General features: G+C 49.8%; 6 protein-coding genes and 1 non-coding gene across 7 annotated transcripts; 5 read left to right on the top strand and 2 right to left on the bottom strand.

The window, feature by feature from the left end:
• The first annotated feature begins 430 nt into the window (after positions 1-430).
• Positions 431-543, top strand: BO70DRAFT_t180. The gene has a single exon. It is a non-coding gene; the product is annotated as a tRNA-Leu (tRNA).
• Positions 544-1197: 654 nt separating this feature from the next.
• On the top strand, positions 1198-4130 carry BO70DRAFT_429661 (DNA repair protein; the record flags this gene model as incomplete). Its single annotated transcript, XM_025548088.1, has 4 exons — positions 1198-1290; positions 1358-1794; positions 1846-3250; positions 3307-4130. The coding sequence occupies 4 exons, from the start codon at positions 1198-1200 to the stop codon at positions 3946-3948; spliced, it is 2577 nt and encodes an 858-aa protein (XP_025398938.1). The 3' UTR covers positions 3949-4130.
• A 38-nt stretch (positions 4131-4168) lies between these two features.
• BO70DRAFT_337556 (ESCRT-II subunit protein VPS25) lies at positions 4169-4950 on the bottom strand (the record flags this gene model as incomplete). Its single annotated transcript, XM_025541162.1, has 3 exons — positions 4471-4950; positions 4342-4417; positions 4169-4281 (listed from the first exon to the last, which is right to left on the bottom strand). Exons 1-3 carry the CDS (start codon positions 4846-4848, stop codon positions 4169-4171), a joined length of 567 nt encoding a protein of 188 aa, XP_025398937.1. The 5' UTR covers positions 4849-4950.
• A 115-nt stretch (positions 4951-5065) lies between these two features.
• Positions 5066-6509, top strand: trm8 (tRNA (guanine46-N7)-methyltransferase). The gene is made up of 3 exons (XM_025543348.1): positions 5066-5363; positions 5463-5650; positions 5752-6509. The coding sequence occupies exons 1-3, from the start codon at positions 5104-5106 to the stop codon at positions 6423-6425; spliced, it is 1122 nt and encodes a 373-aa protein (XP_025398936.1). The 5' UTR covers positions 5066-5103; the 3' UTR covers positions 6426-6509.
• Positions 6510-6716: 207 nt separating this feature from the next.
• BO70DRAFT_315866 (LIM domain protein) lies at positions 6717-9909 on the bottom strand. Its single transcript, XM_025540332.1, has 3 exons — positions 9476-9909; positions 7367-9366; positions 6717-7312 (listed from the first exon to the last, which is right to left on the bottom strand). Exons 1-3 carry the CDS (start codon positions 9573-9575, stop codon positions 6992-6994), a joined length of 2421 nt encoding a protein of 806 aa, XP_025398935.1. The 5' UTR covers positions 9576-9909; the 3' UTR covers positions 6717-6991.
• Positions 9910-11213: 1304 nt separating this feature from the next.
• BO70DRAFT_362582 (uncharacterized protein) lies at positions 11214-11923 on the top strand. Its single transcript, XM_025543347.1, has one exon. The coding sequence runs from the start codon at positions 11249-11251 to the stop codon at positions 11873-11875; it is 627 nt and encodes a 208-aa protein (XP_025398934.1). The 5' UTR covers positions 11214-11248; the 3' UTR covers positions 11876-11923.
• A 612-nt stretch (positions 11924-12535) lies between these two features.
• Positions 12536-13524, top strand: BO70DRAFT_362581 (putative glutathione S-transferase). The gene is made up of 4 exons (XM_025543346.1): positions 12536-12649; positions 12726-12772; positions 12853-12890; positions 12940-13524. Exons 1-4 carry the CDS (start codon positions 12571-12573, stop codon positions 13487-13489), a joined length of 714 nt encoding a protein of 237 aa, XP_025398933.1. The 5' UTR covers positions 12536-12570; the 3' UTR covers positions 13490-13524.
• Positions 13525-14137: the final 613 nt, after the last annotated feature.

The raw sequence follows: 14137 nt of genomic DNA, 5'->3' as shown, positions 1-14137 counted from the left end.
GTCATGTAAACGTCCACCAAGTCACGCACTATCTTTATGATGCGCGCCTATTCTTCATGCAGCACAACCCATTAGCCAACCATCATGGCAGTATATATACCCTTAGCATTTCCTCGGTTCCAGTCGAGCCAAGATCCATAGAGTCGCCATGCCAAGGCACGCAATTTATAGCAGCGTGTCGAGTACGGTCAATGGTTTGATTGCCCCAATCATGTCATCATGTACTAAGTGCTCTTAGAGAGTACTACCTAGTACCTAGATATTCTTGGATGTCGCTGAGCTCCGTACTCCTCCGTATCCGCTTTGTTATCTATCACTTATCAAGCGGATTGATCTACGGAGTACGGAGTAAATATTGCGGATTTGGAACCATTAGGAAGGTTGCTTTAGGCTTATATTGTTAAAAATTGGAAAGTTTTCCACATCACAAGGCAAGATGGCCGAGTTGGTCTAAGGCGTCAGGTTAAGGTTCACCTTAATAATTCAGCTTCCAAGCTTCCTGATCATGGTTTCATGGCGTGGGTTCGAATCCCACTCTTGTCATTCCTTTTTTGTTTTGTTTTGTGGTGCGGGAGAGAAATGATATGTCTATTTTTTCTGTCCCCCTTCTTCCTGTACAGTCTCCAAGTAGGCTACGCAAGAGAACCATATATGTACCCAAGAATCTTGCCCGAACAAAAAGGAGGTTGATTCCTTCTGCAACAACAAGCTGCGTGGACAATCCATGCTACCAGTACGGAGTAGCAGTTGAGACTACAGGTGGTATTTCCCCGAGGCCTGAAGAAAGCAAGGCACTCCGTATAACTCCGCAATTCGGGTAGACCCTCTTTACTAGAAAATTAAACCCAACCTATAGAGTTATCAGTGACCGTATTCGGTAAATGTAGACGTCCCCTAAAAAGTATGTACCCCCCCCAAGAGTAGTGTCTTCAATGAGTCATGTCGTCTACTAAGTAGATGCCATGACATTTCATGAAGCGGTTTATTGACGATGGTCTGGGACATATCTTATCTACACGTGACGTGGTGTCGTGTAGGCGCGCGTGCGCGCGTCGCATCGCAAAACCACTTGAACTCGGATAACACTCGGTGGCTTCTCCTTCAGCAACAGACCACCCGCGAGCAAGTCCCACCATCCCATCCTCGAACAAATTATTCAACGACCATAGAATTGAATCTGGAGGCATAAAATTCACCATGGCCGACCAGGAGGGGAGGCTTCAACTGTTCAGCCAGTGCAAAGTCTGTATCATATGCTCCAAAGATCTCAGTGCTGATACGGCGCATCAGGTACGTCCTGCATCAATATACCACCAACACGCTATTTGAAACTACTTTGGTACTGACAAACATCAAGCTTGCATCCATGTTGGAAGAAAATGGCGCTGACACTGTAATATACGAACCGCCAGCCACCTTCCCACCCCTCACCGAATTCACCCACCTGATGTCATGCACCATCGACTTTCCGACATTTGAAGCAGCAAGCGAGGCTCTGATACCAGTTGTCAAACCTTACTGGCTGCAAGCGTGCTTACAGAAGAGGAAGCTAGCCAATCCGCGACAATACAGCCCCGATCCGAGACTGTTCCTGAACGACGTGGTTATCACTTGTGGCGATATTCCAGGAGGCGATAAGGAGGCAATAATTGGAGGTGTTTTGGCGAAAGGCGGGATCTATAGCGCCAAGATCTCTCAGCAGGTTACACATCTTGTTGATTTGACCGCGGACTCTGATAAGGCTCGCCTGATCGCCGGCAAGAAGTTAAATATTAAGATAGTGCTTCCACACTGGTAAGATGAATCGTCCCGGACATTGGGAAGGTCTAACGTGTGCGCGTATAGGTTTGATGACTGTCTGAAACTTGGAAGACGGATTGACGAGCGCCCTTATACTCTCCCAGACCCGGAAATCCTACGTGCAGCGCCGGATGCGCCGATACGTTCTTCAGAAAATCGAGATATCATCGGCGCATCAACAACAGATCCCGCTGCCCTTCCATCGTCCGTCAAATCGTCCGACACACAACCGAAGCTTACCGTGTTCCAAGATAAAAGTGTAATGCTATGCGCGGATCTCGGAATTGGGGCACGTTTATCCGGATCAATCGAGGAAATCATCAACAATGGTGGCGGCTCAGTTACATCTGATGTTTCAAAGGCGGATATTTTGATCTGTCGCTACAGAGATGGGTTTCCATACCGCATAGCGTCGAGGTTGAACAAGGATGTAGGAAACATATCGTGGCTCTACCACCTCATGACCTACAACACCTGGACATCGCCTCTACGACGATTGCTCCACTACCCTGTTTCGCGTTCGGAGATTCCGGGGTTCAAGGGCCTCAAGATCAGTTTGTCCAATTATGTTGGAGAAGCTAGAGCCTACCTGGAGAACTTGATCACAGCGACTGGCGCAGAGTGCACAAAGACTCTCAAGCAAGAAAATACCCACCTAGTGACTGCCCATGGGAATAGTGAAAAATGTACCGCGGCAAAGGAGTGGGGGTTGCACGTAGTCAACCACCTATGGTTGGAGGAGAGCTACGCAAAGTGGAAGCTGCAGTCCGTTTCCGACCCTCGCTACACGCACTTTCCCAAGAGAACGAACCTGGGTGAAGTCGTTGGCCACACGAGGCTGGATAAATCGGTACTTGAGAGCATGTTCTTCCCATCAGAGAGCACAGCCCAGACCCCTGCAAGCCCGCGACGAGCTATGCAGACCAAGGAACAGAATACTGTGACTGCAAAGGCATCGACTTCTATGCAACCACCATCAACCAAAGTGACTGAATCCGAAAGTGAAATCCCCCACCCGCAGGGTGCAACACCTCGAGCAATCGGCAAATCGCGAAAGTCAATTGATGGCCAGAAATTGCAGACCCCTGTGCGTTCACGACTTACATCTGAAGGAAAGGAAAATGACACCCCTTCCTCGACGAGCAGTCGCAAATCCAAGGATGCCGCGACCGCTCGACTGCATGAAATCGCACCGGATATCGCGCTGTATGAGAAAGAAATGAAGCGAGTTGGTGGTGTGATCTATGGCGGTCGACGCAAATCCGATGAAGACCGAATCATGCTCAGTAATAGCAAGAAGCGACGATCAATAGAAGCAGAGGAAGAAAGTGAAGAGGACACGACAGAAGCAAAGAGGCAGAAGAAATCAAAACCGGCTGTTACGATACACCTTTTGATCACAGGCTACCAGAAATGGGTGAAGAACCAGAAGAAGGAGGACTCGGATAAGGTTTGTTTACTTGTATATACACATCGCGAACAAAACACATATCTAACCTTGAATAGCGACAACTTCGCGATCTCGGGATTTTAGTAGTCCAAGATGCCCGAAGATGCTCCCATCTTGCTGCTCCGTCCATCCTGCGGACTCCCAAATTCGTCAATGCTATAGCATACGGCCCAGCAATTGTGAGCGTCGATTTCATCACGCAGTGCCTTAAAAAGGATGAACTCTTGGATCCTGCCGACTTCCCTTTGAAAGACGAGGCCTCAGAAAAGAAATATGGCTTCTCACTAGAAGAAGCAAAGATGAATGCCAAACAGAACAAGAACAAGCTCCTTCGAGGATACCAGATCTATTGCGTGGAGACTATTCGCGGAGGTTTCGATGCGTTCAAGTCCATCGTGGATGCCAATGGAGGAGAATGCTCACTATTCCGAGGTCGCGTTTCATACCGATCGCAGAGGGAAGAGAGTGACGAGAGCTCGGGAGATGACGACCACAGCCGAAAAGAGGTGTATCTACTGAGCAGCAATGTGCCAGAACAAGTCAAGCTATGGGGGCGATTCCGCCAAATGGTCCAGAGTACAGACAAAACGCCACGAATCGTGCGCGTGGATTGGCTCCTTGATATCGCCATGTCCCAAACGATACATGCGGCAGAGGCATATGAGCTGACAGAAGAGATGGCGGAGAAGTCGGAGTAGTAATTGGGATCTATTTGGTGTCAGGAGTGCTGCGTTGGAACAGTTGCTGCTCAGGATGGCGGAAGCTTGCATAGCTATTTCGGGTCACTTGCCTGGATCTTGTATATCTCTTACTTTCCCTCATATGAAGATAGTTACCATATTCACAGCGTTGCCAACGGATGGTTATGTTATGTTTTAAGACCAACACATCAATAGTGAGATGAAAAGATCAAATCTCCTAGAAGAACTTGACGCCTTCCTGGCCTTCGCTACCAAAGACCTGTGCCTTGCCACGCTTAACGAGGACATTGAGGGACCTGAGCATCACATCTGGATCCATCCCATGCCATTCTACCAAGGTCAGTTCATCGTTCAACAGCGCCGAGCAGGAGAAAGAACGACTCTACCTACCTTGGGACATCGTCGCCTCCCCCTCCAACAGCTCATATACAGTGAGCACCACATTCTTTTGGCCAGTATTCTCCACCTGCAACACAGTAAGCAAGCCGCATGCAATCCCAGAACCAAAGTCTGACATACCCAGTCCGCGACAACACCTGCCCATTCCTCCGGCCTCTTCCACCAGATCCACGCGACCGTCTTTTTCCCACCGTCGATCCACTCGGCCCTTCTACCGCCACCGGCGTCTTCCTCGGGCCCCGCCATCCAATCTAGGATATCCCGCGCATCGCTCAGCGATAACCGCTTCCGGATCGTGGTGTTATGGAACAAGGGGGAATCGATCGCCTCGATCAGCGAGAGACGGTAGGTGCGGTGATGGCGACACCAGGATTGGATCAGGGAGGACCATTTCTGGAGCTGGGAGGTGCGGGTTGCGCTGTTGGGCTGCGGGGTGAAGAAGGGCGGGAACGAGTAGGTCGAGGGGAATTGGAACGGCGGTTGGATGGTGGCTGGCATTTTCCAAGGTAAGGAAGGTATTAGATCAAAAAAAAAGTGCAAAATTTTTAACAAATATTATGATGCTTGAAATATGGGTATATATCGCGACGAGAAGTGAAGTGGTAGCTGATAAGAGCCCAGCGCGGTGCGGACGTCAGTCAAATCTCCGCCAACCTTAACTGAACTTCTTTCTCCGCTTCCAGAAAGCGTGAAATTTCCTTCCGCACCTCCGCAACATCAACCTCCCTCTCCAGTCCTCGTTCGAGATCACCAATGCCTGATCTTCCATCCCACCCCTCCAATCCCACCAACTCGACTCCAACCTCCTCCTCCTCTACAAACACACCTGCAACAATGACCCCTCCCCCTCCCAAACGCCAAAAGCGCGACGAGTACCGCAAACACGCCGCCGAAGCCGCCTCCGCGAAACCGGACGGAGAGACCACCGCCATCGCCCATGTCAAACTCCCCAAGAAGAAGTTCTACCGGCAACGGGCGCATGCGAATCCGTTCTCGGATCATCAGTTGAATTAGTATGTTGTCTTGCACCTTGGTGTTGGGGCTGGAATTGCTGGCAATGCCGGAGGGGGAAATGGTGCTGACATTTCCCCCCCCCTTTCTTCTTCTTCTAGTCCTGTCACACCGGCGCATATGGACTGGGCGTCGCACTTCCCGGCTTTTGTGAACCCGGACCCCGCGCAAACGAACCTGATCGGAACGAGGAAGTTGTTGAAGGATGTTGAGGTTGTGGATATTGGATGTGGGTTTGGGGGGTTGCTTGTTGGGCTTGCGGGGTTGTTGCCGGAGACTTTGATGGTTGGTATGTATTATGTATTACTTGTGACTTCCCAAGGAGACATCAGACACTGGGGTTTTTTAAAAAAAACTCGCGACAATGATCTAACGAAGACTCGCATCTAGGCATGGAAATCCGTGTCTCCGTCCTCGACTACCTAACCACGCGGATCCAAGCTCTCCGCACCCAGCAACAACAAAAGGCGCAGTCGCAGTCGCAATCACAACCCGCCTCCTCCACCTCCACCCCAGCTCCCACCACTGATGCCGATGCCGATGCCGATACTCCCTCCGAAGCAGCCCCGGCCATCCCCGACCCGACCGCCAACACCGCTCTCGTCCCGGGAGGCTACCAAAATATCACCGCCATCCGCAGCAACACGATGAAGTTCTTCCCGAATTTCTTCAAGAAGCAGCAGCTGTCGAAGATCTTTATCTGTTTCCCGGATCCGCATTTCAAGGCGAGGAAGCACAAGGCGCGCATTATCTCGGAGACTTTGAATGCCGAGTATGCGTATGCGCTGCGGCCCGGCGGCTTGCTGTATACCATTACCGATGTGGAGGAGTATCATCATTGGATCTTGAGGCATTTCCGCGACGAGTCTACGGTGGAGGATGAAGCGAATGGGGCCGGGACTGTGAAGGAGTTGTTTGAGCGGGTGTCTGAGGAGGAGTTGGAGAAGGATGACTGTGTCAAGGTCATGATGGAGGCCACGGAGGAGGGAAAGAAGGTGACGAGAAACAAGGGGAACAAGTATGTGGCTGTGTTTAGGAGGAAGCAGGACCCTGAGTGGGCTTGATATCCTCCTGTTACATTTGGGGTTGGAGTCTATAACGTGGTAGTCTTTCTTGAGATAAAAGTTAGATTTGCATATATACGGTGCTTGGGTGTTCTCTCTGCGATGCGTGCTTGTGCTTATCTATAGTAGTCATGCGTCTTTCCTGACTGGCTTTAAATGAACTGGTATATCAACTTAACATCTGATCAGTTTCCCCCCCCCCCCCCCGAAAAGTCTACTAATGTCAGAGGTATCCTAATGAACGCTCTGAATGGAAGTAACTTAAACACATAATATTCTGACGGAAACCCCGAGGACAAATGACCCGTGCAAAAATCAGAAAAATGAATGAGTACCATCATAATACCCCTAAGCATATGCACATTCTTGGAAAACTCCCGCTGGGTGCTATGCAATTGACATGTTTCATCGAAAAAAATACAATCAGACAGTGGGGAAATGCTGCTGGGCGTACTGCACCCAATCACATGTAGATCGTCAAGGTAATCATCACATCGATCAATTTCCAAGCCAGTATCTTCCAGGCTAGTTGAATGGTTCCTGAAGACTCAAAATGATCTTCTATGTCAAGGCGAGGCCTTCAATCGGATGCCTTCACATCTTTCACAGACGGCCAGCTGAACTGGCCCACCGATAATGCGTCCCTTGGCTGTTCTTCGTGGTCCACCTTCGCGAACGAAGTATCGACCATCGGCACCGAATCCATCGCCGCACTCGTGGCAAACAAAGCACTGGTCATGCCACTGTCCGCCAATTGCGCTAATCACAACATCGTCCAACACAGGCTTCTTGCAGCCAAGACACCGAGGCGCTGTGCGGCGGGAGTGGCATTGTAAACACCATGCAAAACCGTCCTTTTCTACGAACGGCGTCTCCGCGTTGAAAGGCTAGGGGAAGTCAGCTAAAATTCAACAAATTTGGCATCGAAGGACAGGTCTTACATCGCCGCATTCGGCACAGAAAAAGTGACCAACGTGCCACTCAGATCCGCAGGCAACGACCACTTCTCCTTCTATTGGAGTCTTGCAACTCTTGCATCTTGGACTAAAGTGCTCATGGAAGTCAAGGTGACAGTAAAACCTCGGTGCGAAAGCTTCCTCGTCATCATGATGGGCTTCTGCAAGTCGTTCATTGCGTTTTGCCGCTGGTTCCTCATAGAATGCAACACATTCCAAGGGAGTTTGGCAATGATGACACACGAAACACTCTGGATGGAACCGAGTCCCAGCAGCAGTCACGATCTTTCCCGCAATTGGGAGAGTACAGGCCTCACATGCCGCAGTAGGTACACCAGAGCGCGTGTAGGTAGATAGCCAGCGATCCTTTAGCCCTGCCGTAGGTTTCTTAGGAGACTGGTTGGGGAGTTCGCTGCTCTTTACCGGGATTGAAGATGACCTCTCGTTGGTTGCACGGCTCTGGGATGGGCCAGCCATTTCGGAGATAGTTGGTTCCTTGTCATCTGGCAAGTTAATGACCGGAATCGATAGCGCCTCAGATATTTGAATTGTCGGGGCAGAAGGTTCTGGAGAAGGAGCGATTGGGGTCGCGTCCCATCCCTTCGGGCTATCTCGCTTGCCGGGACTTTGCGCCTCGGTGGGCCTCCAAGACGGATCGAAACTCACGATCGGCCGGCCAGCACGGTCACTTACGGCAGTTGGCATGGGTAACCAAGTGCTCCGGTCTTTCAATCTCTTGCTTGTGGCTGCACGAATATCATCGCCACGAATCTCGACACCATCTTTCATGGGAACCTGCTCCTCCACCACTGAAGGACCCATGAATGGCTGTGAATGCGAGCTATTCATTTTATACTCAGGGTTTCTTGATTGGGTTGGGGGGTTCTTGTGGATCTCAAAACGGGACAGCTTGTCAACAAACGGTAAGCTACTGAACCGACTAGGAAGTGGCCGTGATCCGCGAGGAAGAGCATTCCGTGGCGTATTTTTCAATGCCGATGAATCTGATCTCGAAAAGTTGGGACGAGTTTCCTCATCTTTGCGGGAAGCGAGCCGAGGTTCTTCGTATATCCGATCATGGGGGTTCCTGAATATTCCCTTCGATGAGTCTTTGCCGGTGTTCACCAAGCCCAGCCCATGGCTGTTGCTCGAGTGCTTAGGCGATACTTCTTCTTGGGGTAAAGCAAAGTTGACTTTGAGGTTTTTCCGCAGGGTTCCGTCTTTCCTCGGGCTCGGAAGCTCTTCCCCGAAAATGGGTTGTGAGTTTTCATAGCCTGTAGACTTTTCATAATCCGATTTGGGACCGCTGTAGCTGACGGTCGATCCCTGGTATGCAAGGCGCCGACTGCCCCTTCGCGGAGTCGGGGAGCCGAGCTCTTGCCCCCGTGGATAGTAACTACTCCTATCTGGGCTTTTCTCAGGCGAGCTCAAATCGGGATTATGATATGGCGCATATGGATTCTTGTAAGGCAAGCCAGGGTTCTGATGCATCCACACCAGCTCTGTAGCCTCGTCTTGAGCAGCTTGATGGAGCTCGATATCACCCTCCAGGTCCATCTCTTGCAGTGCATCACGTAAAGATCTTGCTTCCTCCTTCTCTATTCGCCGTTGGTGACTCTCACGATAAGCGGAACCTGGGGAGGTAGGACCAGCACGGCTGAAAGCTCGAGCAGGTGAGATATTTTGCCGTACGGGGACTGTTCTCGGTTCATGGACCAACGGGCGCCCGACTGGGCTACCCAAGACGCCTCGAGACGAAGCTGGTCTATGGTTGGAAAGGGAGCTGGTAGCTCGAGGATGTTCGACCTCGGTTCCTGGCATGCTCGAGTGCTCCTCCGAATGTCCATACGACGACATCGCAGATGCCGCCCGCGGAGGTAGGTCCTCTTGAGCACCAGATGATGATCCGGTTGATTTTGCAAGGAGCGGCCTGGATCCCCCGGGACGGGCAGGGCGATTTGACCGTAGATCTTTTAGATAGGTTGCTGTCAATTCACATATTAATATTGATCCGTTAAGCAGAAACGGGCACTCCGTCAGCACTTCAGCGAAGGCGGGGAATGCGGCAGCTCTGCCTCATAACGTAAGACATACCGATCTGGTCGTTAGACATGTAGGTTGGGCCAGGAGGGGAGGCTTTCCGCTCGCCTTCCTTAGGCTTGTGAAAGTGAGGCCGGTGCATCATACTGGCCATGTAAACTGTTCTCAAGGAGTCATACCACGGGGGGTGGAAGGAGGTCTGGGGAAGGGGCAGAATGATGAGTTGGCTCCAAGAAGCAGAGCTATGAAGTAAGTGTCTAATATAACGGAACAGGGCCAATGAGATTCGGAAGGGTGGCTGGGGAGTGGACCAGGAATGGAACGAGCTAGAGAGATCGGATCAGCCCAACCAGATCTGCTATCTTTGATTAAACATAATGGATAGATAGATCAAGGGTTGTGCTTAAGGCGTTAGTGAGTTAGTGTGCAGAGGGCAGCAATTAGTGAGTGATTAGCCCAGTGATGATCTCATGGATGGTAGAGATTGCCATAGTGACTGGCATGGGTTACGGATGAAGGAAGAAGCTATGGCCATGTGCCCGCCGGAGGGACAACAACAAGCCCGACCAAACACTGCAAACCTCGGCCACCGGTTCGCGAGGCAACGCGGGGCAAGCGCTGACTCAGCTGCACTCGTGTAACAGGAACAAAATACGGGATGCCACATGGTCCAGTAACGCAGCTGTCCGTGCGGATTGCGGAGACATAGTTCTGCGGTACCACTTTTTGCTATCTAAAGCATCGTGGTTTCCACGAGCTCAATTACTTAACTACCTGGCTGACATTACTCAGCCACTGACCCAGCTCAAGCCCCAATACCCCGTGTGTAAGACCGCAACCTAGGAGAATTGTTGCCACTGAGCCAAAAGACTAACATTACCCGCAGTTACCTGCGGACCCCTAGAATCCCATATATAGTATACTCAGGTACACCCGGGAGGAGGCGGGCTTCACCCTTGTACTACTGAAGTATGCATAGTATCCCGCGGATATCATTCCTTACACCTCCACGGGAATGAATCAAGGAAGAACAAGATCTCAAGGTGCTCCTGTACACATCCTGAGCGTATGCAGTCAGAAACCTCTGCTTTCCAAGATAACACACACCCGAGTTATACTTCTAGTGTGCTATGACGCGACGAGCAAACTATATTGACCAGGTCAACCGATCTGACTGGTATGGTACATCCCAATCAGCCTGCTACATATTTGCCACGACTGCATAGCATTGAATCATACCTTGTTCCTGCATATGGGATTGTATGAGGCTTTTACCGACCCTGGCAGTAGATCTATATCCAAACCAGATCTAGCTTGTTTAGGGGTAATGGCATTGTATACAGACTTTACGGATGCATACGCAGAAACATGCTGGCCCCTAGCCATCCCTTCAGATTGCCTTGGAACTACCATGGAAAAGCTCTAGATGTTGCCTTGGTGCGATCATCGTAACGTAGGTTGATTCCTCTTTCGTTTCTCATACTTACTTGCCGTTGTCGTCTGGGCTAGAACAATAAGATCCACATTGCCTTTACATCAAAAGAGCTCCCTAGAGTTCTATACAGTAGCTTTACGGCCACCGTGGGGCAACTAGTTGTAGTATATAGGAGTCTGTTGCTGCCATGATTAGCGTTTGCCTCAGCTGGGAGGCTTTCCGCGCAAGCTGAAGAATCTCGATCTACATTTAATTTGCCTCGTTATCCTTTCCTTTCTATCTTCCAGAATATTCTCCCAATAGGTTATTCGTTGTTGTTAACAAGGTACATTCTTCCCCGAGTATCAACAGCCACACTATACTAAAAGACGAGTAGGACTTACCCCTCCAGTATGCCCAACATAGATATCAACGAGACCAAAGAAGATCCCTTCCGGAGCACCTGCTTGGTCCCTTACATCGACCTCGAGTCGGCCCCTTCCGTTATCAATGAAAAGCTGAAAGTACTCCCTTTCCGGCGCAACATCCTCCTGACACTAGCACACTCCCACGGCCTTTTCCCACACTTCAGCGGTCTTCTTGGTGCTTGCTTCGACGGGAAACAACGCAAGATTCCGGTATTCGATTGGCAGTTGATCGTACTGAGGATCGGCACTGTTCTCAAGGCTCAGTACGAGTACGATGTCAATCTACCTGTGGCCGAGGTGTTTGGTTTTCCTCAGGAAAAGATCGATGCGATTGGATGCTCCATTCAAGATGTTTTGGAAGGAAAAGGCCCATGGACTGATCGAGATCGGGTGATTCTTCGCGTCATAGAGGAACAGCTGGCAACTTATGATAATAATCCCGACACGGTCAAAGATGCTCTGAATCTGCTCACGGTCGAGGATTTGGTGGAGGCGTTGATGATAATCGGCATCTATGCGCTGCTGGCCCGGGTGATTAATGGTCTGAAGGTGGACATCGACAAGCCGACCCCGGATTTGAAGGAGAAGATTAAAACTGCAATCACAGGCTAGATAGGCATTCCAAGGTATTTGCCATGTAAGGGGAGAAATATGTAATTAAAAGTATCCAGGTTGCAGGGCAGGCAGAACGGCTAGAGTGAATAAATGCGAGTCATCGCCGCTACCTAGGTATTTATCGATATTCCGCGACCATATATACTATCCTCGAGTCCCGGAAATGGTGAACACCGAGACAGACAGGCACTTTTGTGCTCGCCCCACACCACGGGTCGCCCAGTCAAAAAGCAGCGCTAAGTCGGGTCTTAAGCGGAAATGAAATGTCATTAATTTCCAGTACTACTTTATTATTTATCTACCGCTCCGAGGTCGCACCTAATGCTGCGATCCGGGTCGGATAGATAGTACATAGTTACACAGTAACTAACCCCCTAGTTAGTTAACTAGTTAGTTTCCGTGCTTATAAATCTACCTAAAGCATCTCCAAAAAACAAATTACTAATTGTCTTCTCAGAAGTGAAACAATTGGAAACCAGAAGATCTATTTAGGGGGTCTTAAACTCGAACTCAGACAATAGTTATTATCATTAAATTTACTAAACTTTTAGGTTCTTATCGTCCCATTGAAAACTTGCTGTATGACTCAGAAAAGTAACGGGCTTATATAGTATTCACCCCACCCCTGAGATCCACCAGGAATTATATCAATTAAAACTAATATGTCTGCAAGATTTCTCCGAACCAGCATCATGGCGTCGAAGCAGATTGTGCTTTTTGACCTTCCCACCAAAGAGCCCTGTATCACATGGTCACCCAATCCTTGGAAGAGTAAGAAAGCATTGAAACCCTTACCAGCGTCATTCGCCTTTGATCGTAAATTGCGTCTCAAGTAACACCATCTTAGCCCGGCTTCTCCTAAATTTCAAGGGCATTGATTATCGCACTCAATGGGTATGTGGTTGAGCCCATCATGGGCCATCTCTCGTCCACCTACTTGTGACCGTTCGGTTCTTGCTTATCAATGATATCAGGTTGAATATCCAGACGTCAAGCCAGTGCTAGAGAAGCAGTAATCTACTTCTGTTCATGATTTTTATATATGGCTAATCAGCCTGCAGCGTTTTGCCCAACTCTGCTGGATTTCCATACTCCATCCCCGCCATCCATCTCCCTGATGGCACATACATGATGGATTCGCGTCAAATCGCGAACTCCATCGAGGAGCGATATCCCGAGCCTCCTCTTCACTTGAACTCTGAATACCTGCCTAAGGTTGAGAGCGTCTGGCTCCGCCTTATGGATTCTATCCGCCCCCTCTTTATTCCCCAGGTTCCGAAACGCCTCCTCAACGAGAGAAGTCTCGACTATTGGTACACCACTCGCGAGGAAATGTTCGGGATGAGCTTAGACCAGTTGGAAAAGGAACAAGGGGGAGACAAGGCTTGGGATAAAGCTGAGCCGAAGATTCGGGAAGCCACAGCGTTGCTGAAGGAGAACCAGGGACCCTTTTTTATGGGTGAAGTTATCAGCTATGCAGATCTTGTGTGGACTAGCATACTTCTTTTCCAGAAACGCATGGGCCCTGACTTTTTTGACGAGCTGTTAAAAAGAAGTGGTGACCCTCAGGTTCATCTCAAACTTTTGGAGGCTGTCAGTCCCTATGCTTAATGGAACGATTATTGATAGCGGAATATAGTTAACGGGAGATCCTTTCACTTTCAATCATGTCTCTAATCCGACGCTTCTTAGTAGTCGATACCCAGTGAATCAAGACCGATGTAAGGTCTGGAATGAAGCACAGCTGCAAAATTATATGATGACTGGTAAGGGTAAGACTTTCATGTGATAGATAGCAGTTGCCGGTCATTTGCATAACAAGATCATAACCGATCTGCTCGTGACTGGGAAAACCCGAGTTTTTGGACCTTCTAGAGGAAAGTTTGATGGATCCGGGTTTCTGGCCAACATTTCAATGGCAAAGGCGTCCCCCTGTTAGTCAAAGGCACCACGTGCCCCCAAGGACACCGTCCCTGGCACTCCCTGCTAAGCGGGAGTCCCAGTCCGGGAAAGTACAATGTCACTGCATCAAGCCCCAAAGCGTCTGGTGTAACCATCGCTTCTCTTCGGGTAATTAGTACTTAGTACTGTAGTTTCTCTTAGCGAACAGCGTACTTTGGAGTTTGACCGGATCCTCGAAGCCTAAACCAGAGACTTTTCAGTGGATTCACTTCACGCGTCCATGGATGGAGAACGCCTCGTGTTCCCCCGGACTTCGCGCCGGGTTCAATCGGCTCAACGGTTACGCTAGACGGGGCC

This window comes from Aspergillus heteromorphus (assembly GCF_003184545.1).
Source record: "Aspergillus heteromorphus CBS 117.55 chromosome Unknown BO70scaffold_14, whole genome shotgun sequence".
NCBI lineage: Eukaryota > Fungi > Ascomycota > Eurotiomycetes > Eurotiales > Aspergillaceae > Aspergillus > Aspergillus heteromorphus.
Note: the sequence above shows the minus strand (reverse complement) of the source record. Positions and strands in the feature narration are given on the sequence as shown.